Source organism: Rhinopithecus roxellana, chromosome 15 (genome assembly GCF_007565055.1).
Source record: "Rhinopithecus roxellana isolate Shanxi Qingling chromosome 15, ASM756505v1, whole genome shotgun sequence".
NCBI lineage: Eukaryota > Metazoa > Chordata > Mammalia > Primates > Cercopithecidae > Rhinopithecus > Rhinopithecus roxellana.
This window is the reverse complement of record NC_044563.1, coordinates 77757442-77781718: the sequence shown is the minus strand read 5'-3', so window position 1 is coordinate 77781718 and position 24277 is coordinate 77757442. Positions and strand designations below refer to the sequence as shown.

Below are 24277 nucleotides of genomic sequence, written 5' to 3'. Positions count from 1 at the left end.
GGATTCTTGTTCTGGGGTGATTATAGCTTCGCGGGAGGGATGGAAGCCGGTGTTTATTGAATCCTACTGCGTATCTGGGATTCCCTCATTTGTTTCTGTCAGGCACCGTCATAGCCCTGTGAGGTGAGTGCTGTTTCCCCTATTTTTACAGACGAGAAAACCAAATCTTACGGAAGCCAAGCTACTAGCCAGAGCTATTTAACCAGTGGGAGGCATAGCCGGAATTCAGACTCTGAACCCCTGGCCTCAGGGTCCTACAGGACCAGCTGAATGCCCATATCCACGCTGAGGTCACAGAGAGGCACCTCTCGAGTAAGGCTTTCTGAACAGTGGTTTCCAAACCCTTTGACCGCAATGCCCAGACAGACATTCTTAGCATGGCCTGCGCAATACGCACTGGCATTTTCTACCATGCTTGTTGCAAGGCGCCTGAAATTTTCTATTCTATTCTATCTAATTCTGATTTCTCTAAATGCCAGCCACAACTCACCAAAGGGATTTCACAACCTCCTAACCGTTTGTGGGTTGTGAGTTGAAAATCTCTGTCTTGAGACTGGAGTTTTTGGAAAGGGGATGAACACTAAGTCAGAACACCTGGCTTTTGGGATTAAACTCATGAAATCTCGCAGCCTCTCTAGGCCTCTGGAAAAGGAACCCGTCTAGGTGGCTGCTCTGATTCTATCTGCCTCTGGCCCTCAGAGCTCTGCCCTGAGTTTGGTGGTTTGGTGATGAGCTCTGCCCTGACCCACAGATGACAGTCTCCAGGACCCCTTCCACATATCTGTCACATGTGGGGCAAGGCCAGGAGATCAGGAGCTGGGAGGGCAACAACCCGGCTCCCGATTCACCCCTGTGTCTTCAGCGCCTGGCCCTGTGCCTAACACACAGTAGGTGCCAAGTAAATATTTATGGCATTAATCAATGCCAAGGGAAACCATGCTGTCATAAGGGTAGGGGACGAGGCTGCTCCGTGCGGCCCCATCTTTGTGGCTTGACTTTGGAATCCACAGCCCAGTTTCCAAGGGCTCGCCTCAAAATGACAGGGACTTGTATGGTGTTTTGCATCTCATTTGCATGCCTATCCTGCAATGTGGGAAAGACACAGAAATCCCCTTCCTTCAGGCCTGCTCCCTTCTCCTCCGCGAATATTTGGCCCCTTCATCCTCTAGTCTCCTGGTTGGACCTCTAGCTTTTGGGAGCACTAGGCAGGAGTTCCTCAGAAAGAGACATTCTTTGAACTGGAGGCCATGCCAGCCCTTCTTCCCCTCCTCTTTCACCACCAGCTTCCGGGAGAAGGGCGAGGGGGAGGAGACTCACAGATAAAGCCTAAACAGAAAAGCGGGCATGAAGATGGGACGGTACCCAGACAGACGAGAGAGGCCCTGGCACAAAGAGAGATTGGCATGGGGCAGGGGAAAGGCAGAACAGAGAGACATGCACAGAGACAAAGGAAGCGAGCAAGGGGGCTCCAGGGAGGGAGCCCATGCAGTGACACGGGGCCCTGATGTGATGGGATGAGACAAGGCGATCCGCAAGCTGCTTGTCTCGGCAAAAATGCAACTGATACTGGAGCAAGCAATGCCTAGGGGGTTGGCATTGGGAAGCCCAGAGCCTGCCTCTGGCTCACCCGCCCCTCCCCACTGCACTGGAATCCACTCCCCAGAGCTGAGGGTGGAGATCACGCCCCAGAGAGAGGCAGGGCACGAGTGTCTGCTGAGATGTTTCAGTCTCTAGAGGCCAGGGCCCCGAGAGCTCCTGGGGCTTGTTGCGGCTGAGAATGGTACAAATGGCAGTGCATTGGAGGTGGTCAGTTCATGAGAACAGGAACCACCTGTGTGGTCTCTTCAGCACTCAGTGCTACAGTTGCTGGGGGTGGGGAGAGCTAACGAGGTGTATTGTTAAGACAGCAGTTATGAATTAAGCCAAACTTTCCATCTCCGCCTCAACCCTCACTAGTTGTGCAGCCTGGCCTAAAATAATGTTCCAAACCTCGGCTGCCTCATCCGGAAAATGGGAGTAACAAAATGTACTCCTACTGGGTTGCTGTGAGAATGAAACAGAATATCTCCTATTAAGAAAGGCCAGGCGTGGTGATTCAGGCCTGTAATCCTAGCACTTCGGGAAGCCAAAGCAGGTGGCTCACTTGAGGATAGGAGTTCAAGACCAGCCTGGCCAACATGGCAAAATCCCATCTTTACTAAAAATACAAACATTAGCCGAGTGTGATGGCACATACCTGTAATCCCAGCTGCTCGGGAGGCAGAGGCAGAGAATCGCTTGAACCAGGGAGGCAGAGGTTGCAGTGAACCAAGATCATGAGATCGTGCCTCTGCACTCCAGCCTGGGTGACAGTGGATTATTCAATAATGAATAATTATTTATTATTTAATAATGAATAATTATTTATTATTTAATAATGAATAATTATTTATTATTTAATGAATAATTATTTATTATTTAATAATGAATAATTATTTATTATTTAATAAATAATAATTATTAATTAATACTGCCTATAAAAAGTTTAGCTAGTGCCTGACACAGGAAGCTGTGGACAGACAGTAGCTGCTACTATTATCCTCAGTGGTTGTTCTGTTGTTGCTACATTGTTATTCCTACTACCTTCCCAAGGCATAGGGGTGGGGAAGAAGGGCAACTTTCATTTTTCTGTATTTTCCGAGTCGCAGAGGCAGTTGCAAGAATAGTCTGTGCCTCCACAAAATACAACCTAATCATAATCATTCCATACATCTAGGTGCTTTTTTAGAGCTTATAAAGTGCTTTCAGGTGTATTAACTCACTGCGTCCCCACAACAACTCAGTGGGATGGGCATTGTCATCTGCAGTTATAAAGGAGGAAACCAGCGGTCAGAGAGGCTGAAGAACTGGAATCAGATCCCCTAGCTCACAAAGGACAGAGCCAGGTGCAGAAGCCATGCTCCTGGCGGTGCCTTAACCACCTAACCATAGCAATGCCGTTCACCTGGCCGTGGGGGTTCCCAGCAGCCACCCCAGGGCGTCTCAGACCCCCAGTCAGCCCAGCTTAGCTCCAGTGCACCCCCAGCAGTTTCTCAGGCCTGACCATCTGTCTCCCCCAGCCCTGCCTCAGTGCTAGCAGCGCCCAGTCCCCCCAGGCTGTCGCTGCGTACACACCGCAGCATTTTACTTCTGCTCTGGAGTAATGAAAGAGGTTTCTTTCCCTCAGAATTTAATTTCACGCCTGAGCCTCGGTGATTAATTCCCTCCCCTCGCCCCTTCCTCCACCACCCTGATGGCCCCTCCGCTTGTAAATTCTGCGGTGTGCCGCGGAATTTGTGTATTTTGCATCAATTAAGTGTCACATTGAATAATTCTTCCCTGGCACCGGGTTTGTTTATCCCAGCCATTCCCACCGGGTTGGGGGTGGGAGAAGAGGCCACAGAATCTGGCAGGCAGGGCGCGTGGGCTCTAGATAGTAATCGTCCCGCGCATCTGCAGGCAGATTGAGCATCTAAGACACTTCCACACACCTATACCACTGGTTGCCTGCAACGGCCTTGTGAGGTCTGGAGGCAATGTTATCACCTGTACCAGGGCAGGTGGGAAACTCGGGCTCTAGGAGATCACAAAACTTGCCCAAGGTCACAGGGTTTCTCAGTGACCCAGGCACTGGGTCAGAGAGAGCCTCTGGAGAGCCTGATTCCCAGTCCGGGCTCCTTCTGTAGCCCACAGGCAGCCCCTGACGAGCGCTGGAAGGTGGGAAGAGAACAGAGATCTTTCCCCTAGAGAGGAGAATTCTCACCCCAACCCCTCTCTGGGGCAATTGCTGAGGGCAGAGGAAAGTGCCCGTTAGTGAAGGGACCACTAACCACTCTTAAGCAAAATTTAAGATTTTAGATTAATCCATCTCAGATACCATTTACTGAACAAGGGTCGGGGAGACCTGGCTTCTGATCTTAGTTCCATGGTGTGATCCCAGGCAGGTCCCTGTACATCTCTGGTCTCAGCATCCTCATCTCTTCATGCTTCAAGCTCCCTAAGCCAGCTCTATAATTCCACAAGTCTATACAGTTCTGCAATGTGGATTTCTATCCAGAAAAATCAGACTACTGGCCTGCCCATGCCCGAGTTCCTCATTCATCCTCCCTAGACATTTGTGGTTCAGCAGCCTGGGGAGATACAGTAGTGGTTTAACACTGCCTTGAGGAGCTCACAGTCTTCCAGGTGCTGACTGCCCTTGGAAGGGGCAGTGCTGATGGGTGCTACCTCTGGAGAGCCACGTGGGGTTGCAGAGGGCAGGAGGGTGGGGAGATGGGGAGACTCCCTTTATGACATGCTCTTCTATATTTTCTGAAGTTTTGCCAAGTGCATATATTATCTATTTTATCTGTTAAAACACTTTTAAGGCTTTTATTAGTATGAGTATTAGTATTATCATTATTTTTGAGACAAGATCTTGCTCTGTTGCCCAGGATGGGATACAGTAGCACAATCATAGCTCACTGCAGCCTCACATCTCTGGCTCAGTTGATCCTCCCAACTTAGCCTCCTGAGTAGCCAGGACCACAGGCTTGTGCCACCACACCTGGCACTATAGTCATGTGTGTGTGTGTGTGTGTGTGTGTGTGTGTGTGTCTGTGTGTGTGTTTTGGCAGAGATGGGATCTCACTATGTTGCCCAGGCTGGTCTCCAACTCCTGGGTTCAAGTGATCTTCCCACCTTGGCCTCCCAAAGTGCTGGGATTACAGGCATGAGCTACTATGCCTGACCTATTAATAAAACATTTATTTTAAAATAAGGGAGAGTTCTGGGGCTGGGCGCGGTGGCTCATGCCTATAATCTCAGCACTTTGGGAGGCCAAGGCAGGTGGATCACAAGGTCAGGAGTTCAAGACCAGCCTGGCCAAGATGGTGAAACTTCATCTGTACTAAAATACAAAAATTAGCTGGACATGGTGGCAGACGCCTGTAATCCCAGTTACTCGGGAGGCTGAGGCAGAGAATTGCTTGAACCCGGGAAGCAGAGTTTGCAGTGAGCCAAGATCACACCACTGCACTCCAGCCTGGGCAACAGAGCGAGACTCTGTCTCAAAAAATAAATAAATAAAAATAAAAATAACGGGGAGTTCTTTGAAAATAAAATGAAAGGAAAAGAAAAATCTGTGGGAGTCATTGAGAGTGGTCTGGGGGAGGCATCCGGAAGAGGTGACATTTAAGCTGGTTTGTGAAAGAGGAGTAGAAGCTGGCCAGGCAGAGCAGGCTGGCTGGGCATCCAGGTGACCCAGGTGACCCAGCACACCACTGCAAGGTTCCGTGGAGACAGGGGACAGTGTAGGCAGGCCAGGCCGACTCGTTGGCCCAGATCATAGAAGGCCTTGGCATTCAGGATAAGCAGTGGAGCTGTGTTGTGTAGGTGAGGGGGATCCTGGTGAGATTTAAAGTGGGAGGAGGTCCCCCAGGGGCAGGAAATCCAGAGAGGCCTTGGAGGGTGAGGGTGGGAACGAGCCTGAGAGGGCTGACAGGACACCACTCAGAAATGCCTGGGCATTGCATACAGAATCCTGCCCGCAGGGGCTGTGGTTTTCTGCAGCTTCAGGTCGCAGGTCTCCTAGTTACTGGTTTTTCTTGGTTTCGGAATGCAAAATATAGGATTGTCACAGGTGACTGCTGGGGCTTCTGAATCCTTTTAGGCTCTGGTAGAAATGAACTGGTCATTTCTGAGTCTTTCCAGAGTTCAGGCAAGAGAAGACAGAGCAGGAACAAATAGATCATCCTCCCATCTCCCAGTAGGCCCAGAGAGATACTATGAATTGCAAACTTGAGACATCATGACACATCACTGCTCTAGAGCCTGGGCTAGAATACAGGGACACAGCTGGGCATGGTGGCCAAGGCCTGTAATCCCAGCATTTTGGGAGGCCAAGGCAGGTGGATCACCTGAGGTGAGGAGTTCGGGACCAGCCCGGCCAACATGATGAAACCCTGTCTCTACTAAAAGTACAAAAAATAGTTGGGTATGGTGGTGTGTGCCTGTAGGCCCAGCTACTTGGGAGGCTGAGGCCGGAGAATTGCTTGAACCTGGAAGGTGGAGGTTGCAGTGAGCCAAGATCACACCACTGCCCTCCAACCTGGGCAACAGAGTGATCGAGACTCCATCTCAAAAATAAAAGAACCCAGGGACTCTCCGTGGGAAAGGAGTTCTCACGCACACCCTCTCCCTCCCTGCTTGTCTTGCTCTCTTCCCCGCTTCTTCCATCTGTCTCTCTGTCTGTCACTCTAGTCCTGAACTCCATCATATTCTCTCCTCCTCCCAGCCCCTGCTGGGAATCCCAGTCGAGGTTGTCTGGGGCTCAGTCTGGCCTGAGCACAGAAGTCACAGTGCACCCTCCCTGAAACGTTCCTCTGGAGCCGCCCTAGAAACTACTTGCTATGGGCGCCAGTGGGCAGCAGGCTTCTGTCTGGGTGCTTGCCTTCCCTCCCCCAGCCCTGCTTCATCCCACCCAGGGCTGGCCAGGGCTGCCGACCCTCTCTGCCTTCCAGACCCTGCCGAGTCCATCCCCACCATCCTGGATGGCTTCCACTCCCAGGAAGTGTGGGCCGGCCACACTGTGGAGCTGCCCTGCACCGCCTCGGGCTACCCTATCCCTGCCATCCGCTGGCTCAAGGATGGCCGGCCCCTCCCAGCTGACAGCCGCTGGACCAAGCGCATCACGGGGCTGACCATCAGTGACTTGCGGACCGAGGACAGCGGCACCTACATTTGTGAGGTCACCAACACCTTCGGTTCAGCAGAGGCCACCGGCATCCTCACGGTCATCGGTGAGTCGGGGAAGCCTCTTCTGCAGCCCCAGTAACCTTTGAGAGCACTGCCGGGGTCGGGGGAGGAGTGTGCACAGCTGGACCTGTCTCTGACCAGGCCCTGGGAATTACACTGGCTGACTGGGGAAGGCAGTCTGGTGTCCTGGAAAAGCGCTTGGTTTGAAATCAGGTGGCCTGCCTTTTGTTTCTGGTATTAGCCGATAGCAACTGACTTTGGGCAAACCACATAACCATGACCATCAGCTCAGTGCCATTGTCTGTAAAATGGGAAAGCGGTCCTAGCCTTCCTACCTCCCAGAGGTCGTGAGGCTCCAGTGGGATGAGGAGGGTGATGGTGATGTGCTCACCATGAGGGCAGGGCTTCCGGGCTTGTAGGGAGGCAGTATCTGAACTAAGGGAAGCGAGGCAGCTGTCAATCCACTAGAGAGGACATACATCCCAATCCTAGGGTGACATTCAGGATGTTTAACAATCATTGATAGGGGCACAGATTAATCAGATCAGAAACTGGCCATAAACAAGCAAATCATCTCTGCCAGGACCTTCCAGCTGGATGTCAACCCTGGTCCCTTCCTATTCCTCCTCCTGCCCCTTCTGGGGTCCAAGGCCTTAGCATACCCCCGCCGCTGAGAAGCCCCCAAGGTAGGCAGAGAGGGTAGAAGCAGATGGGCGAATGCCCTGGAAAGCACTCTGGATGAGGATTTGTGAGGCCCAGCTCATCCCTTCCCCCACCCCACCTCTGTCCACTCCTGTGTGACCCAGTCTCAGGGTTCCCATCTGTGAAATGAAGAGGTTCCTTCCAGCTCCAACGCCAAGAGTCTGACTCTGAGTTCCCTGCTCTCTAGGCTGCAGTGGGGCTGGGATCTGGAGACCCTTGAGGAAATGCCATGTCTCATGGGACAGGAATGAGGCTGTCATTACCGACAGCATCTTGAGGGTCATTAAATGTGGGCAGTGGAAAGAGACCATCCAGAGGTGATCCCACCTCCCATCCTGGTTGACCAAAGAAACTCTTCTCCCACCTCCCACCCATTGCAAACATAGGGCAGCAGGGCTACAGACCCTCAGGCTGACCAGAGAACCACCTCAGAGCCCACTCCTGGGCCTAGTCTTCCTTGCCGTCAAGAGAGTCTTGAGATTTGGAGTGTGCCCAGAAAAGTGCCCTCCCAACACAAATTCACTGTCAAGGTGAAAGAACAGAAAGAGCCCCAAGAAATGCTCTGGAATGGCAGTGCATGGCACAAATGCTTAGGTTAAAATACTGAAAGCCCTACTTCAGGGACCTGGGGGTTCCTCTCATATAAACAAGCCCTGGACAGCAGAGCAGACAGAGGATCAGGATTGGCACCTCCCTTCCTGCCCTACGTACTGTCTGAAAAAGTTTATTCCAATATTACCTTCACCTCCTTCCCACCCTCCTGCTCTACACATACTCTCTCTCTGTCTCTCTCTCTCAATAGGTCAGAAGGGCAACATACCCTCAAATCCTTGGAAAATTAGCAAACCTTCCTGTAGGTAAATGCAGTGTTCACAGCTCCAGCACCAGTATTTGCAGGCAAGCGGAGACACACACAGACACAGGCACACATGTTGAAAATGTACCTGCCCACCTCCCCATGTACACATGCATACATATACGGTGCCCATACACATACACAGCTACACAATCCCTTCACAGTAACATGCCCATATCCAAGTACACTCTCACAGATGTACAGCAAGTCACCGCCTCCAGATGTGTACATGCCCACGCTGACCCTGAGTGCATCTTCTCTGATCCCCAACCCCCTACCCCTCCCCACAGTGGGCTTGTTTGGACCACCAAGGTTCAAGGGGAATCAACGTGACTTTTCTCCATCTTCTAACCTCTCTACAGCCTCTCTCTGCCAGGTTCATGGAGAGGAAAGCAATGCTTTCCATATGCCCCTACTCCTCCACAAAGGCCCCCACCCAACCTGCACCAAGCCCATGCAGGAGCAGTGAGGAGACAGTGGCTGGCAGAGCACTGGGAGCTCCAGCTGGTGACTGGGATGAGCAGGACGCCACCTGCCTCAGTGTGCACTGACATTTCCTGGACAGCAGGCAGAGGCTCTGGGAAATGAGCAGGGAGAACCAAGCATGCAGTCATGTCTGCTTTGGCTATACCCAGCCCACATGAGCTTGCAATCTTCCTCTCTCCTGCAGGCCTCCTCACTTGGGGTACCAAGCTATACAGGGAGCCTGAGCCCACATACAGAACCTCTAGCCCATAGAGATCAAGGAGAGGTCAGTTTGGAGCTTGTAAATGGCTTGCTAAGCCAGTTAGACCATCAGTAATGACTCAGGTCATGGTAGGCTGATGAAGCTGAGAGATGTCACCCTGCTCTCAAGCAGCCCACAGTCCAGAGGGAGAGAGAGACAGACACAAAAGAGGTGACAAAGAGACAAGGTGCTTAGTGTGGTGTGAGTTATATACGGGGAGGGTAGAGGAGGGATACTTAGCCCAACCTGGGAGAGGGAGTTATGTCCAGGAAGGCTTCCTGGAAGAGGTGATACCATGTGAAGAATGAGTAAGAATTAGGCAAAGAATGCTCTAGGTGAGGCCCTGGGGCCAGAAACAGCCCAGGGTATGCAGAAATCACAGGCAGGTTGCTGGTGCTCTAAAGACCTATGGCTTTGGTGACAACGGAACCCCTTTGAACCCCTAGAGTCAGGCCCTTAGGGCCTTGAGGGCCTCAGATGCCATGCTGAATTGTTTGGACTCATGGAAGTTCTGAGCAGCGAGTGGTCGGCTGCAGCATGGAGAACAGCTAGGGGGAAGCAGGGAGGTACTGCCATGTGGATCCAGGTTGGGAGCTCCAGGCCTGCAGTGGGGTGATGCAGGGCGATGCCGAGCAGGGGGTCCACAGATCCATCTAGAGGAAATCAGACCAGCAGCACATAGCAATGGGTTATCTCTGCAAGTATGGGAGACAGCCTGCTGGGCCAAGGGTGCCCCCCTGGTTTCTGAGATGGGTGGCAGGGAGGATAATGAGCCAGTCAAGTCTCCACCCTCCTCAGTGAGCCAGAGGAAGCCTCATGCTCTCACCGGGCACAGGGATACGTTTCAGGGGAGCACAGGCCATCAGAACAAGTACCAAGAGATCCCTCAGTCTGAGCCTGCCATTTAACAAATGAGTAAACTGAGGACTAGCGTGAGGAATTCCCTAGTCCCAGTCCACACAAGGGGTCTGGAGGCAGAACCTGGGCCTTTCGTGGCCCCTGACTGCCCCGAGCCACACTCCACTCACAGTTAGCCCTTTTTTTGTTCTTTCCTCCCCCCCGTTCTCCCTCACATCTCCCTGGCCTGGCCCAGATCCCCTTCACGTGACCCTGACACCAAAGAAGCTGAAGACCGGCATTGGCAGCACGGTCATCCTCTCCTGTGCCCTGACGGGCTCCCCGGAGTTCACCATCCGCTGGTATCGCAACACGGAGCTGGTGCTGCCCGACGAGGCCATCTCCATCCGCGGGCTCAGCAACGAGACGCTGCTCATCACCTCGGCCCAGAAGAGCCATTCTGGGGCCTACCAGTGCTTCGCCACCCGCAAGACCCAGACCGCCCAGGACTTTGCCATCATTGCACTCGAGGGTGAGCTGGGGCGCCAGGACATGGTGGGGCAGGTTAGGGCTGCCAAACTCATGCCCTCCCTCCTGCTGAGGTGGGAGCAATGCCAGGAGGCGTTAAACCAGTGCTCACTACACACCAGGCCCATGCACCATCTCACCCTAAAGGCCCTGTGTGGAGGTCCTTTTTTATAGTTAAATATTTTTTTTCTTTTTTTCTTTTTTTCTTTTTTGAGGCAGTGTCCCACTCTGTCTCTCAGACTGGAGAACAGTGGTGCGATCACAGCCCACTGCAGCCTCAATCTCCCTGGCTCAAGCAATTCTCCCACCTCAGCCTCCCAAGTAGCTAGGACTGTGGGCAGGGACCACCTTGCACCACGCTAATGTCCAAGGTTATTCTGTTCACCTGGATAATTTTTTATGTATTTATTTATTTTTATTATTATTATTTATTTATCATTATTCTTTTTTTGTAGAGACAGAGTCTCACTATGTTACTCAGGCTGGTCTTGAACTGGGGTGAAGTGATCCTCCCGCCTGGGCTGAGGCCTTTTTTTTTTTTTTTTAATGATGTTACCCATTTTGCTCTTGAGGAAAATGCGGCTTTGGTCACTTGCCCTAGGTGACACAGCTCTGCCCAAGGGACAGAGCAGAGATTTGAGTTCAGGTCTCTTAACCATCATACTATACTGTCTCTGCCCTCAGAAATTACTAGAATTTCAGTATTAGAGGAGCCTTCAGAGGCTGGAAGAGTGCCAATAACCTCTGGACTTGCAATTCCTCTCCCTGCCTGAGACCTCTTCAAGGCAGGCTCTGTGTCTCACCAACATCCTGGGTTTTACCTGGTTGTTTCTCTCTCTCCTCCTTTAAAGCTGCCACCACCCAGGGTTCCTTACCCAGCACATCTGCGTATGGTTGTTCAGTTGTTCACTACACATGTTGCCCAGCCAAGAGGGTAGGTGAGGACTGAAATCCAGCCTGCACCTCATTTTCCAAGCCATGAGCCCTGGCACTAGGCTGTGTCCACACAGAGGAGGCACCACTTTCTCATTTGTACAAAGGTGCAGTGGGGGCTGGCAGAAACCCTGTCCTTACAGACAAGGTTAATGGTTCCCCACCTCCTCCTTCATTGCCACCAAAACAAACACAACAGAATTCTGTTCCTTCCAGGGGTTTGTCATAACAAAGATGCCAGCCAAACCCAAGCAAGCCCCACAGGTTTGGGATCCTCCCCAGGTGTCCCCGTCACGGCCTGTGGGTCCACACTCCCTGAAGGTGTGAGGCACCCAGGAACCTAAGCCCTTACTCCTCACCCCGACCACACAAACATTTGTCTTCCTTTTTGTTTCTTGTTTCTGTTTCTTAGAGACGGGGTCTCATTGCTCTGCTGCCCAGGCTGGAGTGCAGTGATGAAATCATAGCTCACTGCAGCCTCAAACTCCTGAGCTCAAGCAATCCTCCCTGCCTCAGCTCCTGAGCAGCTGGGACTACAGGCATGTGCCACCACACCTGACTATTTTTTTTTTTACATTTTTTTCTAGAGACACGGTCTCCCTACATTGCCCAGACTGGTCTCAAACTCCTGGGTTCAAGCAATCCTCCCATCTCAGCCTCCCAGAGTGCTGAGATTACAGGCATAAGCAACCGTGCCTGGCCTACTTTTAAAGTACTTAATGCCTATTTTAATCCTTTTCAACGATCCTGTGCAGAAGGATGGCCAGGGTTAATAATTACATCCCCGTGTTCCACGTGAAGAAGCCAGGGCACAGAGGTTAATTGTCTTGTCCAAGGTTATTCTGTTAGCCAAGACTTAAGCCCGGGCCAAGACCCCTCACTGCCACTGCCTCTGTGCACTTTCAGCCTCAGACTTAAGGCCTTATGCTAACAGGCCTGCAGCAGCACCACCCCCTCCGGAGGTCCCACACAGAGGGAACTGGAATCAGACTCCACAGGGCCAGGCGGTTCCATATGTAGTTCTAAGCAGTTAACTTCTGAGCTTGTGTCTTTATTAATAGAGGAAGAGTTGAGAGGAACCAGCATTTATTAAGAAATTACAAAGTGCCGTGTGAAGCATCTGAAATGCATTAATTATTTTATCCTCAGAATATCCATGAGGTGGGTATAAACATGATTGCTGTTATCCCCATCCTCCCTCCATAAGAGACAAAGACTCAGAGAGGTTAAGCCACTTGCCCAAAGACCCAGAGCTAATAAGTGATTGAGGGAGGATGCAAACCCTACAGCCTGAATCCACGTACAGCAGCAACTGGCACCACTTGGGGCTGTGGATAGCAGAACTGATGTACACAAAAGTTCTTTTTTGCTCTTACGGCTGCTTTTTGCCTCCTCCCCTGCTGAGGTGGGGTGGCTGGGGGGACGATCTCTCCGTGGCTTGGTGACCCTGAAGGGGCTCCTCGCTCCCTGCAGACGGCACGCCCCGCATCGTCTCGTCCTTCAGCGAGAAGGTGGTCAACCCCGGGGAACAGTTCTCACTGATGTGTGCGGCCAAGGGCGCCCCACCCCCCACGGTCACCTGGGCCCTCGACGACGAGCCCATTGTGCGGGATGGCAGCCACCGCACCAACCAGTACACCATGTCGGACGGCACCACCATCAGCCACATGAACGTCACAGGCCCCCAGATCCGCGACGGGGGCGTGTACCGGTGCACCGCGCGGAACTCGGTGGGCAGTGCTGAATATCAGGCGCGAATAAACGTAAGAGGTGCCTGTCTACATTTAAATATCAGAATAGGTTTTTGAGTTCCTTTGCCATCTCTGTGGTTACCATTATTCTTGTGCTGATTAGTACTTATTATTAATCGTCATTTTGATTTTAGTAGAGGTCTCTCTCCCCTCCCTCGTCCCCTTTCCCTGCCCTCCTCAAGCGCCATCATCCATTCTTGTGTGCGTGTGTGTGTCTGGTACAGGTCACCCTCATTCACCTCCCCATTCCCCTCCTCCTTCCTCCTCTCCAGAAATCCAACCTGCCCAGCCCCTCCTCCTACCCTCTAGCCCATTCCTCCCCACCAAATATCTCTGGGGCCTAAGTATGCTAAACACCTGCTGGTATCTGCCAGCCCCACCAGGGCCTCGTAAGGGCAAAACAGGGCAGGGGCTGGGGACCAGGCTTGGCCTTTAACATGGGTGCCCACCCAAGCTGTGCTCCCTGTGTCTTCCCACTGAGCCAGCCCCCCAAATGCTCCAGGAGGTGTGAGCAACCAGGAGCCAGGACATCATCTTCTCCCACAAGGCTCACACCGTCAAGAGTAAGAGGCTGAGCCTGGCTGGGGGTGTCCCAAGGCAGGCATCCTCCAAGAGTGGGGAAAGGAGCCCTCAGGGACATCGTCCCACATCTCAGTTCTCCAAGTCACTGTGGTGAGAACACAGCCTTCTCTGAAGCTCTTTGTAGCCCCGTGGGGTCTGATTGGTCTTCATCTGACCCTACTGGTGACCCCTGACCCCAGGGCAGAGGAGCAGGGGGACAGCAGGAAGGGAAGGGGCACTGATCCAGGGGCACTCCTGGTTGCCATAGGGGTAGGAAAAGGAGCAAAGATGGAGTTTCATGTTAAATTTGCCTGTGCCAGGCCTTGGACCCCCCACAGAAGTGCGGGTTTCCCATCTGGCCACCCTCCTGATCTCTCCTCTGAATTGCAAAGGAGACAGAGATGCAGGGCCCTGGAAGATTTCCCAGTCGGGCCCCTCCTGTTCTAGATGGGGACCTGAAGCCCAGAGTGCACCCTGTGCCCTGTGGAGCACTGTCTTGCTTGGTAGCCTCTGAACTCCCATTCTAACCCCTAGACTGCCATCTGCCCAGCAGGCCCAGCCCAGGACACTCTCTCTCCCCAGCCAGCACTATCAGCACCCCTTTCACAGCTCCTTCCCAGGGGCCTACAATACATATTTACTTGTTGACTGAAAGTCATCAGCTCACCTGGCGAGACCCTCCTGCGGTCTTTAAGTAGTTAACTTAAATTCCTTTTGGGTAAGAGATCAAAATAAGCAAGTAGAATGGAAACAACAAAATCTCTACCTTTCCACTTTAATCCCAAAATCTTAATCTCCCCATCACTGAGTAACTTGCCCTCCCAAATCCCAGTCACTTCTTGGTGGGGCTGCAGCTTGGCCCTATCCCTGTCTCACTAGGGGAATGGCTCTTGGCCCAGGCGTGTATAGACTGTGTCTGTTTGCAACTCTCTGAAGCTAGTAACAGTGAGTCCTGGAGAGACTGTGGGCACCCCCCCAATTCCAGCCCCTGTCTGTAGCTTTGTAAAAAGGCATCCCTGTGCCCCCACCAAATGTCCGCCCCCTGAAAGTCTCAGGGGCTGAGTGCCTGAGAAGAGCAACGCAGGGTGGTGCCCGGCTGTCCCTGGCTGACGGCAGCACATGCCCCTCTCCTCCTCCTCCTCTCTCCTGACTCCTGCCCAGGACCCCCCAGCATCCGGGCCATGCGGAACATCACAGCAGTCGCCGGGCGGGACACCCTTATCAACTGCAGGGTCATTGGCTATCCCTACTACTCCATCAAGTGGTACAAGGATGCCCTGCTGCTGCCGGACAACCACCGCCAGGTGGTGTTTGAGAACGGGACCCTCAAGCTGACTGACGTGCAGAAAGGCATGGACGAGGGGGAGTACCTGTGCAGCGTCCTCATCCAGCCCCAGCTCTCCATCAGCCAGAGCGTTCACGTGGCTGTCAAAGGTAGGCCTTCCTCACCAGCCAGGGCCCCTGCCCGCCTGACCACCCAGCATGCGTGGGCCCCTCCCCAGGTGGGACTCAGACAACAATAGGCAATCCTGAGCAAGAGAGGCCCCAGCTTGGCATTCAGAAAAAAGGGAGCAGGGCAGAAGACTGTGGGTGGACACAGACCATGAGTTCCTCTACATCTGGGTTCCTCCTCAGGCTGCAGAACGAGACAGCACACACCCCAGGTGCACGAGGGGGTCAATTACAGACAGAGGAGGCAGGCTGCCTTCTGGGAGAGAGGCCAGGCCAGAGATGGGCTGCATGGGGCCTCTGCCCCCAGGAGCTCAGTAGGCCCACACAAGAGACCGGGAACAGGAGGCCAGGGTTGAGAGAGCACACTTGGAGCCCTGACTCCCTGTGGGATACACAGTACACAGGCTGCTTCTACAGGACTGGGAACACCCTTCCACTTTCTAGTACTGCTTCAGGCCTGGAAAGTGCTGGGTGGTGCTTAAAAACCTCCTCCCTCAGGCCAGGCACAGTAGCTCACGCTTGTAATCCCAGCACTTTGGGAGGCCGAGGCGGGCGGATCATGAGGTCAGGAGTTTGAGACCAGCCTGGCCAAGATGGTGAAACCCTGTCTCTACTAAAAATTCAAAAAATAGCCAGGCGTGGTGGCAGATGCCTGTAATCCCAGCTACCTGGGAGGCTGAGGCAGGATAATTGCTTGAACCTGGCAGGTGGAGGTTGCAGTGAGCCGAGAGTGAGCCATTACACTCCAGCCTGGGCAACAAGAGTGAAACTCTGTGTCAAAAAAAAAAAAAAAAAAAAAAAAAGCTTCCTCCCTCCTGGGCCCTTGACACCCACCTGGGTGAGGTCTGTATTTCATGCCTGGTACTGGGTAGCCACTCACTAAGTCTGTGGATCAAATGAATGAGTGAATATAAACGAGCAAATACATGAGCATGTAAGTCAATGATGATGTCTCCTTGGTTCTGGGGCTGTGAAGGTCTTCGAAGCCCCCAAATATATTCTTTGGGACTGACAGACCTGGAGACTGTCTGGATGGTGTGTGAGAGGAGGGTGGCCTGGTTGCTCTGGGGCCAGGCTGGGGAGGTGGATACCCCCAGGCTTGACTAAGGAGAAGCCAGTGAAAACCAGGCTGCAGGGATTGGGTACCGAGTCAGTCATGGCTATGATGGCTGAAGAGCTTATGTCTCTTTGTGAAGAGCCAGGGTGGGCTCAGGCCTGGGGAGGATATGCAGACAGGTTGTCCTCTTCAGCCTGAGGTTCCAGAAGCATGAAGACCTCAGCCTGGGGCTCCGCCTGGGAGGAAGGGAGGTCTAGGGGTCTCCAGCCACCATCCTGGGCTATCGCAGCAGGCTGCGATGGGGATAATGATCTGCCACTGTCACTGCAGCAGGCGCACTGTGCACCCCTCACAGTGCTCCATGCTCCACGTGTATTGCTGTCTTCGACCCCACAGCTGCCCACTCAGCTAAGGCAGGTAACATTTCCTCCCCAGTTTTGGGGGCAGAAAGTGGAGGCATAGAAAAGTTAAGTAAGGCCGGGCATAGTGGCTCATGCCTGTAATCCCAACGCTTTGGGAGGCCGAGGTGGGCAGATCACCTGAGGTCAGGAGTTTGAGTCCAGCCTGACCAATATGGAGAAACCCCGGTTCTACTAAAAATACAAAATTAGCAGAGTGTGGTGGCACATGCCTGTAATACCAGCTACTTGGGAGGCAGAGGCGGCAGAATCACTTGAACCTGGGAGGCGGAGGCTGCAGTGAGCTTAGATCATGCCATTGCACTCCAACCTGGGCAACAAGAGTGAAACTCCATCTCAAAAAAAAAAAAAAAAAGAAAAGTTAAGTAAATTGTCATCTGGTGTCAGAATCTTTCCCAGGTCTGCATAACTCCAGAACCTGGGCCCAACTGAGAATGGCCCTGAGCCAGGGAAAGGACAGGCTGGAGGGAGGACCGTTTGCTCCATGCGCTGCCTTAGGAATGAAGACATAGAGCTGCTGGGACTGCCAGGGAGGGTGTGGAAGAGACAAGAGTCCTTGAGAACTCTGAGGGCCCTGTCACCACGGGGCTTCCCTCTCCTGAACATCTATGTCACCCCAGGGCAGTAGGGAGGGGAAGCTGGGGAGAACCCCCTCTGTATCCCCAAGGGAAGAGAGGGAGGGATAGCGTTGACCAGGGGAGGAAAGCAAGCAGGAGGCTCATGGAAGGAAGAAAAAGAGAAGAGGGGTCCAGGCCTGGTAAGGGGCCCTGGCAGTGGGGAAGGGCCCTGGGGACGCCCTGACTACTGCTTTGCCCAAGACTGGAAGTGACATGAAACAGACACACTGTCGGCAGCAAGAGGGACGCATGGGAAGAGGAAGCATTTGTGGGGGACCCTCGAGCATGTGATAACACTGGGCATCCGGTGGAAGGGCCTGGTGGCCCCCAGAATTACTGAACAGTGGCAGTGGAAGTCTGGGTGGGGACTTCTCCCCGAGCTCCTGCCATCAGTGCACAGGAGCGGAGTCACACGCCTCTCGTGTGCCCAACACCCGTCACAGTGCCAGACAGTGTGTGCTTTGAACTGAAACCGAGCCATTAGGCTGAGTTGGAGTGACTTACTAGGAAACCTCACTTTGAGCCCAGGAAAGTGGGCTCTCTTTTGTTGTTGTTGTTGTTGTTTTTCTGTTTTTTTTTTTTTTTTTTTTTTTTTTTTTTGAAACGGAGTCTTGCTCTGTCACCCAGATTGGAGTGCAGTGGCGTGATCTCGGCTCACTACAACCTCCTCCTCCTGGGTTCAAGCAATTCTCCTGTGTCAGGCTTCTGAGTAGCTGGGGCTACAGGCCCACGCCACCACACCCAGCTAATTTTTGTATTTTTAATAGAGATGGGGTTTCCCCATATTGGTCAGGCTGGTCTCGGACTCCTGACCTCAGATAATCTACCCACCTTGGCCTCCCAAAGTGCTGGGATTACAGGCGTGAGCCACTGCTCCCGGCTAAAAGTGGACTCGCAAAGTCTACTTTGAGGACTTACTAGGAAACCTCACTGTGGCCATCTGAGGCCTGGGAGGAGAGAAAAGACCCTCACAGCCAAACACCCGTTTCCCTGCTGTTGCACGGGAGCCACGTGCAAGGGCATCCTGGCCACTTTCTCTGCCCAGCCCAGGGGCCTTGTCATGCCACCAGGGACTTCACATCCCCCAGGCCACATTCCCCCTCCCCGACATCTGGGACAAATCAGCTTGGTGGCTGTGTATACAGCTCAGCCTCCCTCCTTTAAGCAGCATCACGGGGCTGGGCCGCCTGTATCCATTTCCCCTACAAGCAGTGGACTGAGAGTTTACAGTGTAAACATCACATATTAAAACATCTAACCTTTGCTCCGCTCCCTTCGCCCGCCCTCACTGGCGAGCATTTGGTCGGGTTTGTTGGCTTAAAAAAAAAAATAATAACAGGGCTGCAGCGGGCCTCAGAGGACTCGGAACATCCTGAAAGCTGCTTCTGTTCATCAATTATTCAGCCCCATTCAGGGAGTGATCAGTCCTAATGAATTGAATCTGATGCATTCTGTCTCAGCGACTCGCTGGGCCTGTTGTGATGGTGCTGAGCGACAGTGTCTCTGCAGCCCAGGGAGAGGGAGGGAAGGTGGGGGTGGGAGGGGTGTGTGTGTGTGTGTGTGTGATCCTAGAGGACAGAGTCCATGCCCTGGCTACGTGTGAATCCCCAGCACCCAGCATAAGCTGTGCATAGCAGGCATATGTGTATGTGTGTGTGTACACACGCTTGTATGCACACCTTCCCCCTTCCCCACCCTCAGGGTCTGAAAAATCCCAGAAATCCAGCCCTGAGAGGGGTGTAGTCACCTGTTTTCTCTCTAGACCAAGAAGCAGCATTGGTGTGAGGAGCTCTGGGACATGTCCCCACCACTCCAAAAGCTCGGGCCCCCTCATCCCCATTCTTTCCCTGACTCCCTCTCCCACCTCATTAGAATGCACTTTTGCAGAAGAACCATCAGAGCTGATTATGATCACACTGCTTGATTAGCGGATGCGCTGTTCCAAGAACTACCCAAGGAGGGAGGTGGAGGAGGTGCCCGTGGGCATGGCAGGGGCCCTGACTTGCAGGGGGAAAAGGGTAGGGGCCTGGGGGCAGCTCTCCAGACCCCACTGCTGCTGCCCGACTAGGAAGTGCATCCCACCCAAGATTCAGAGCAGAGAGCTAGAAAGTAGAAAAGGGCAAGTGGGGGGCAGGGACGGGGGGGACAGAGCACCGGAAATGTGAGATAAAATTGGAAGTCTCCCACCCCAGCTCTGTGAGGCCAAGGGTCAGCAGCCAGGGTGGGGCTGAAACCCAAGCTGCTCCATGAGCTGGAAAAACAACTGCTGACTCCATTCCTTCTGGGACTGCTTGTCTTCTAACGAATTTTTCAAACACTAAGCTAAAAACAGGAGCACATACTCAACATGCATGCACATGTGTGCAGAGACCTGTGTGTGAGCACTCGTGCGTGTGCACCCTGGTACGTATTGCATGCACGTGCAGCAAATTAACACATTAGCCCATTCACACTTGAGCACACACACATATACATGCATGCCAGCAGTTACACATACACAAGTGTGTTGACTACCAGGGCCCTCCCGTAAGGCAACATTCCTGAGCCCAAAAGGTGGTTGCAGGTGGTACCATATGAAATATTGCCCAAGGGAGTCTACTGTGGCCCAGCAAAGTGGGAGGAGCAGGGAAGAGGGAGGGTGGAGGGTGCTTTCGGGGCTGTGTGTGCCTTGACATATGTGACACTGGCTGGCAGAGGAGAGCCAGGCTGCAGGGGAGGCAGGTATTTGTCTCTGGTCATCCAGAGAGATCCTTGGCAGGATGCTAAAAGGAGGGCACGCAGACCAAACCTAGATGTGGTGACTTTAGGGCCCCCTGTAGCTGAAAAATAATGTAGCACAAAAGCATCTCTGGGCCTGCAGGCTGAATGTTTAATTAACTAGGAAGGCAGGGCTACAACAGGGGCCCCTTGGCATTGGCTCCGTGAAGAAACATCTCCATTCCTACATCTGAGCCTCTGAGGGCTTCTTGAGCCAAAACAAGGGCAAGAGGTGCTTTCTGCTCATGCTCAGCAGGACCAGGACAGGGAGGTGGTGCCAGGCTCCTGTGGAGGACAAGTGGAAGAGGGACACACCCACCCACGCACAAACACCCTCTCCCCCAAATGCTCACGTTCCCTCCCTCCCTCCCTCCTTTTTCCCTAGCCGCTCAATGCTGAGCTTCAGCACCGCTCCATCCAGCCTCTGCCGTATGCCCGGGAGCATGTGCCGGAGACCCTCTCCCACCCTTACGAGTGGGTCAGGGGTTTCTATGATCATAAGCTTAAGAGAGAGTCAGCCACCTGACCAAGTGCCTGCTACTGGTGAAGGTGGAGGTTTGGAAGGAACCTCACTGGGATCCACAGGAAAGGGGCACAACATGCTCCCTAGGAGGAGATGGCCTGCATGCCATTTGGGGGAGGAACACCGAGGAAGCCGCTACCAATAACCTTATTTCCTCAGCCAAGGGAGCCAGTAACAAAGGAGCAAGCAGTCTCCCGTGGGACAGACAGGGCTCGTGACGATGGTAGTGGTGATGAGGATAATGACCACGAATGTCATTCATTCAGTGACATCTACTGTGCCTCCACTAGATTCCAGGCACTATTTTAGGTTCTATGAATACAGCTATGCTCAAAATAGACAAAAATCCCTGCCATCAGGGAGTTTACATTTTAGTGAGGAAAGGGATCCTACGGCAAATACCCCAGAGATTTCTCCTGTCAAACAGGAGAGAGGCTGAGAGTGCCAAGGAGAGGGAGGTTTGCAAAGTCCAGTAAGGTGATCCGGGAAGGGCTTCCTGAGAAGAGAGGGTTGTGTAAAAAACTTAAGTCAGTTATCGTTATTCCTAAAATATGGGACTTGTTTTAACTAGAAAATCAGTGTCTGACTTTAGAGATTAGTTGGTCCAACCGCTCCATTTTGCAGATGAGAAAACTGAGGTAAGACAGGATGCTGATAAGGAGGTGCCTTGCCCACAGTCACTTGAATGGGTAGCAGAGTCCAGAACTGGGCGTTTTGGGTTCCAGGCATGGCTAGTGCCCCATCTCCATGCTGCAAGGGCAGAGAAGCCCCGACTTCCCACGGCGCGCACTCTGCTAGCAGATGCAGTAAATAAAAGGCTCCATCTCAGAGAGAGATGATGAGAGACACCATAAAATGTTTATGAACTGGGCTGGTGGTCAGCACGCCTTCCTCTGTGCAGCACTCCCAAACAAGTGGCCATAAAAGCTTTATGGTGACTGGACACTGAATGGCCTGCCTCGACCACTGTGTCTTCTCAGCCACTCAGGCCTCTGCCTCCTCGCCATTGCAGCACCTTGCTAAAGATGACTGTGGCCAGAGCAGGGCTTCTGGAGAGAAAGCCCCAGGTTGTGAGGCATTCATGCCCCCTACATCCAGCTGCCTGCTAGGGGACACACTGGGACTCAGGGGCAGATCTACAGGCTGGACTCCACAGTAAAGAGGGCCCAGGTCATAACCGGGGTGCAGGTGGTCAGACCCCACCTCCAGGAGGATGGCTTTCCCAGAGGTGGAAATGTCCAGGCACACATGTGGCTACTAGCCCTGAGCACTGGAGAGGGCGCCACTGACTCACAGGTCAGAAGGCAGCCCCATTTGGACAGCCTGTACATATGGGGAGGAGTACATATGTACATATATGGAGGAGTCCCCACTCTCTGCTTTGGAAACCGCACTCACAGCACTCCTAGTACTGAATGAGCTGGTGGAGGAGCCAGGATCCCTGGGCTTTCTTCCCCCTTCAGGCTGCCCAGTGTGTGTATTGACCGGATGTGAGTGACTAGCCTGGAGCACCAGCCATGCATCACACCTGCCCATCCCCCAGAAGCAGGGGTGGAGGGGAGCGAGGAGCCTGCCTTGGGCCTCTGGGAGGTCATCTGGTCATCTGCCTCCCCACAGCCCTCTGGGAGCACGGGGCCAGCACAGCTGCATGTCTAACTCCCAGGATGGATGTTGGCTACTTCTTCAGTGGCCTCTCCAAGCTGTTGATGTTATTCAGAAGACCAGAAGGAATGACAGCCCCTTGGCTCAGCCTCCTCTGTCTCCTTCATCTCATCTATTGTTTGAAAGCATGTGTGTCCTCTAACTCTCAGCTCAAATTCTACTCCTCCATGAAGCTGCAGTCACCCCCCGGATGACATCGCCCTCTGCTTGAGCTCAACATCTGCATATCCAGGCGGTCCTTGTCCAGTCATCTTTGGGGAAGTATCTTGCCTTCCCTAGTAAATGAGAAGCTCCCCGAGGCTCTCTCTGTAGCTGAAGTGTGTTTCTACTTTCCCCAGCCCACACGGAGCATAATGCCTTCACAGAGCAGCATTTCATAAATATTAGATGAATTAGTTAATTAATGAATTAACCTGCCTTAGTAACTTGCTCCATTATCTAAATTCCTCCTTACTGAGAGAGACAGTCTTCTCCTTGCCTGAACTAAACCTTCTCGCCTGATTTCACTGTCTCTAACCACTGGCTGTGGCCTCGATGGAAACGTGGTGTTCTGGCCGTCTGTACCTGGGCTTGGCCCTCCAGACTCCACAGCCCCTTAGCTTTCTCTCGGCTCTGCAGAACCTTGTCCCACATTGCTTTGCCCACACATCCTGTTCTCCAGCCCCTCGTCACTGCCTCCACCCTCCCCTTGCTCATGTTCAAGCGTACACAGAGCTCTCAAATCACAGCAGCTTGTTTGGTGCCGTGACAGCAAGGGCCTGGCCCCTAGGAGGGACGAAGGGACCAAAGTTCCAGAACCCCAAAGCATCTCGAGGAGCAGCACAGAGCTCCTTCTTATTCTGGCTGAGCCCCCAGCCTGTGCTGCCACACCCTCTGCCCCCTCGCAGGTGAACTTCTGAGGTCACCCTAGGAAATGATATTCAGACACATGTTCGTTCATTTCCTCACCCGACAAGCATTCACTGGGCACCTACCATTTGCTGGATGAATAAGTCCTAGTTATATAAGCACTTCTACAGGGAGTTACCCCAGGGAGGGGCAATGCAGTTACCCTGACGGCCATGTGATACGTGCCCTAATCCAGGTGTGGACCGAAGTCTGCAGGGCTGTGTGGAAGGAAGGTGGGCTTCACAGAAGAGGTAGCATTTGAGCAGGATCTGAAAGGATAAAGGGGAGTTTCCCAGGGGAGTTTCCCAGGAGGCCTTTGTGGGCAGGAGGACTTGGCCAGAACTGGTTCTTCTAGGCCTAAAGAAACAAACTGGGCAGCACATCTGGGTCTCTGCTACAATCCATCAGAAAGCCCAAGGGAGCTGGGAGGCCTAGATCTGACCTAGGCACACACACAGACTAGGAGGGCGGTCAGCAGAGGCCCAACAAGAGAAATCTCGGGGAGGTCTCAGGAATGGGCATTGGGCCATTGCTAGAGTCAGGACCCAAGAGAAATCTATCTGAAGATGTCTAAGGCCCAATAAACCACTCAGAACACTGGGGGCAGAGTCCTAATCCAGGAAAAGAGGCAGCCAGAGACTGGGATGAGGTGGTCCGGGCCATGACCAGAACCCCGGAAAAGCTGGCTGGGATTTAGGTTCCAGGTGGATCTGGAATAAGGTGGATCAAAGCCAGCTGGTAGGTGAGGAGCCCATGTACTGGGGGATGAGAAGGACAGACACCCAGTGGTGCTCGCCCAGACAGGCTGAGGTGTGGGGTTGTGGCATTCACGGCGTGCTGGTGGGAGCACAGGCTGGAGTGAGCGCGAGGTGGAAGATGACATTGGAAGTGTCAGCTGAGGGCCCTACTGAGGGTCACAGAGGCCACATCCCTCCTAAATATCACTTCCTCTGGACCTACAGCTCCTGATCAAGAACTCTCCCAGGATCCAAAGGGCTGCCTGGGTTTTTCTGTGTCTACACCTGGCTGCTCCCTGCAGGCAGCTCCCTTCTGAGCCCTGAAAGTGCAGGGGTGCCCTGAGGGCAGAGGGCCATGCATCTGATGCCATCCATCCTTCCCCCGAGAGCCCATCCCCCACTGTGGCCACTCTGGATGGGCCCAGGGTGGAGAGTAGCAGGCTTCCAGGGAGGGGTGGGGCTGGTGCCTGGGAGAAAGCTAGAGGACTGTGCGGCCTTGTAATTTAATTATTCAACT

The 24277-nt window shown here is 53.2% G+C and overlaps 1 protein-coding gene across 3 annotated transcripts in view; it reads left to right on the top strand.

Moving 5' to 3' along the window:
- Positions 1-24277, top strand: part of DSCAML1 (DS cell adhesion molecule like 1) — a 378285-nt gene that overhangs the window by 274425 nt on the left and 79583 nt on the right. For 2 of the 3 annotated variants that reach the window (XM_030918019.1, XM_030918020.1), the window contains exons 5-8: positions 6519-6797; positions 10132-10407; positions 12810-13106; positions 14810-15082. In XM_030918019.1, coding sequence (XP_030773879.1) covers positions 6519-6797; positions 10132-10407; positions 12810-13106; positions 14810-15082 — 1125 coding nt within the window. Of the gene's footprint in view, positions 1-6518; positions 6798-10131; positions 10408-12809; positions 13198-14809; positions 15083-24277 lie in introns of those variants that run through there. The other variant, XM_030918021.1, reaches the window with a different exon arrangement.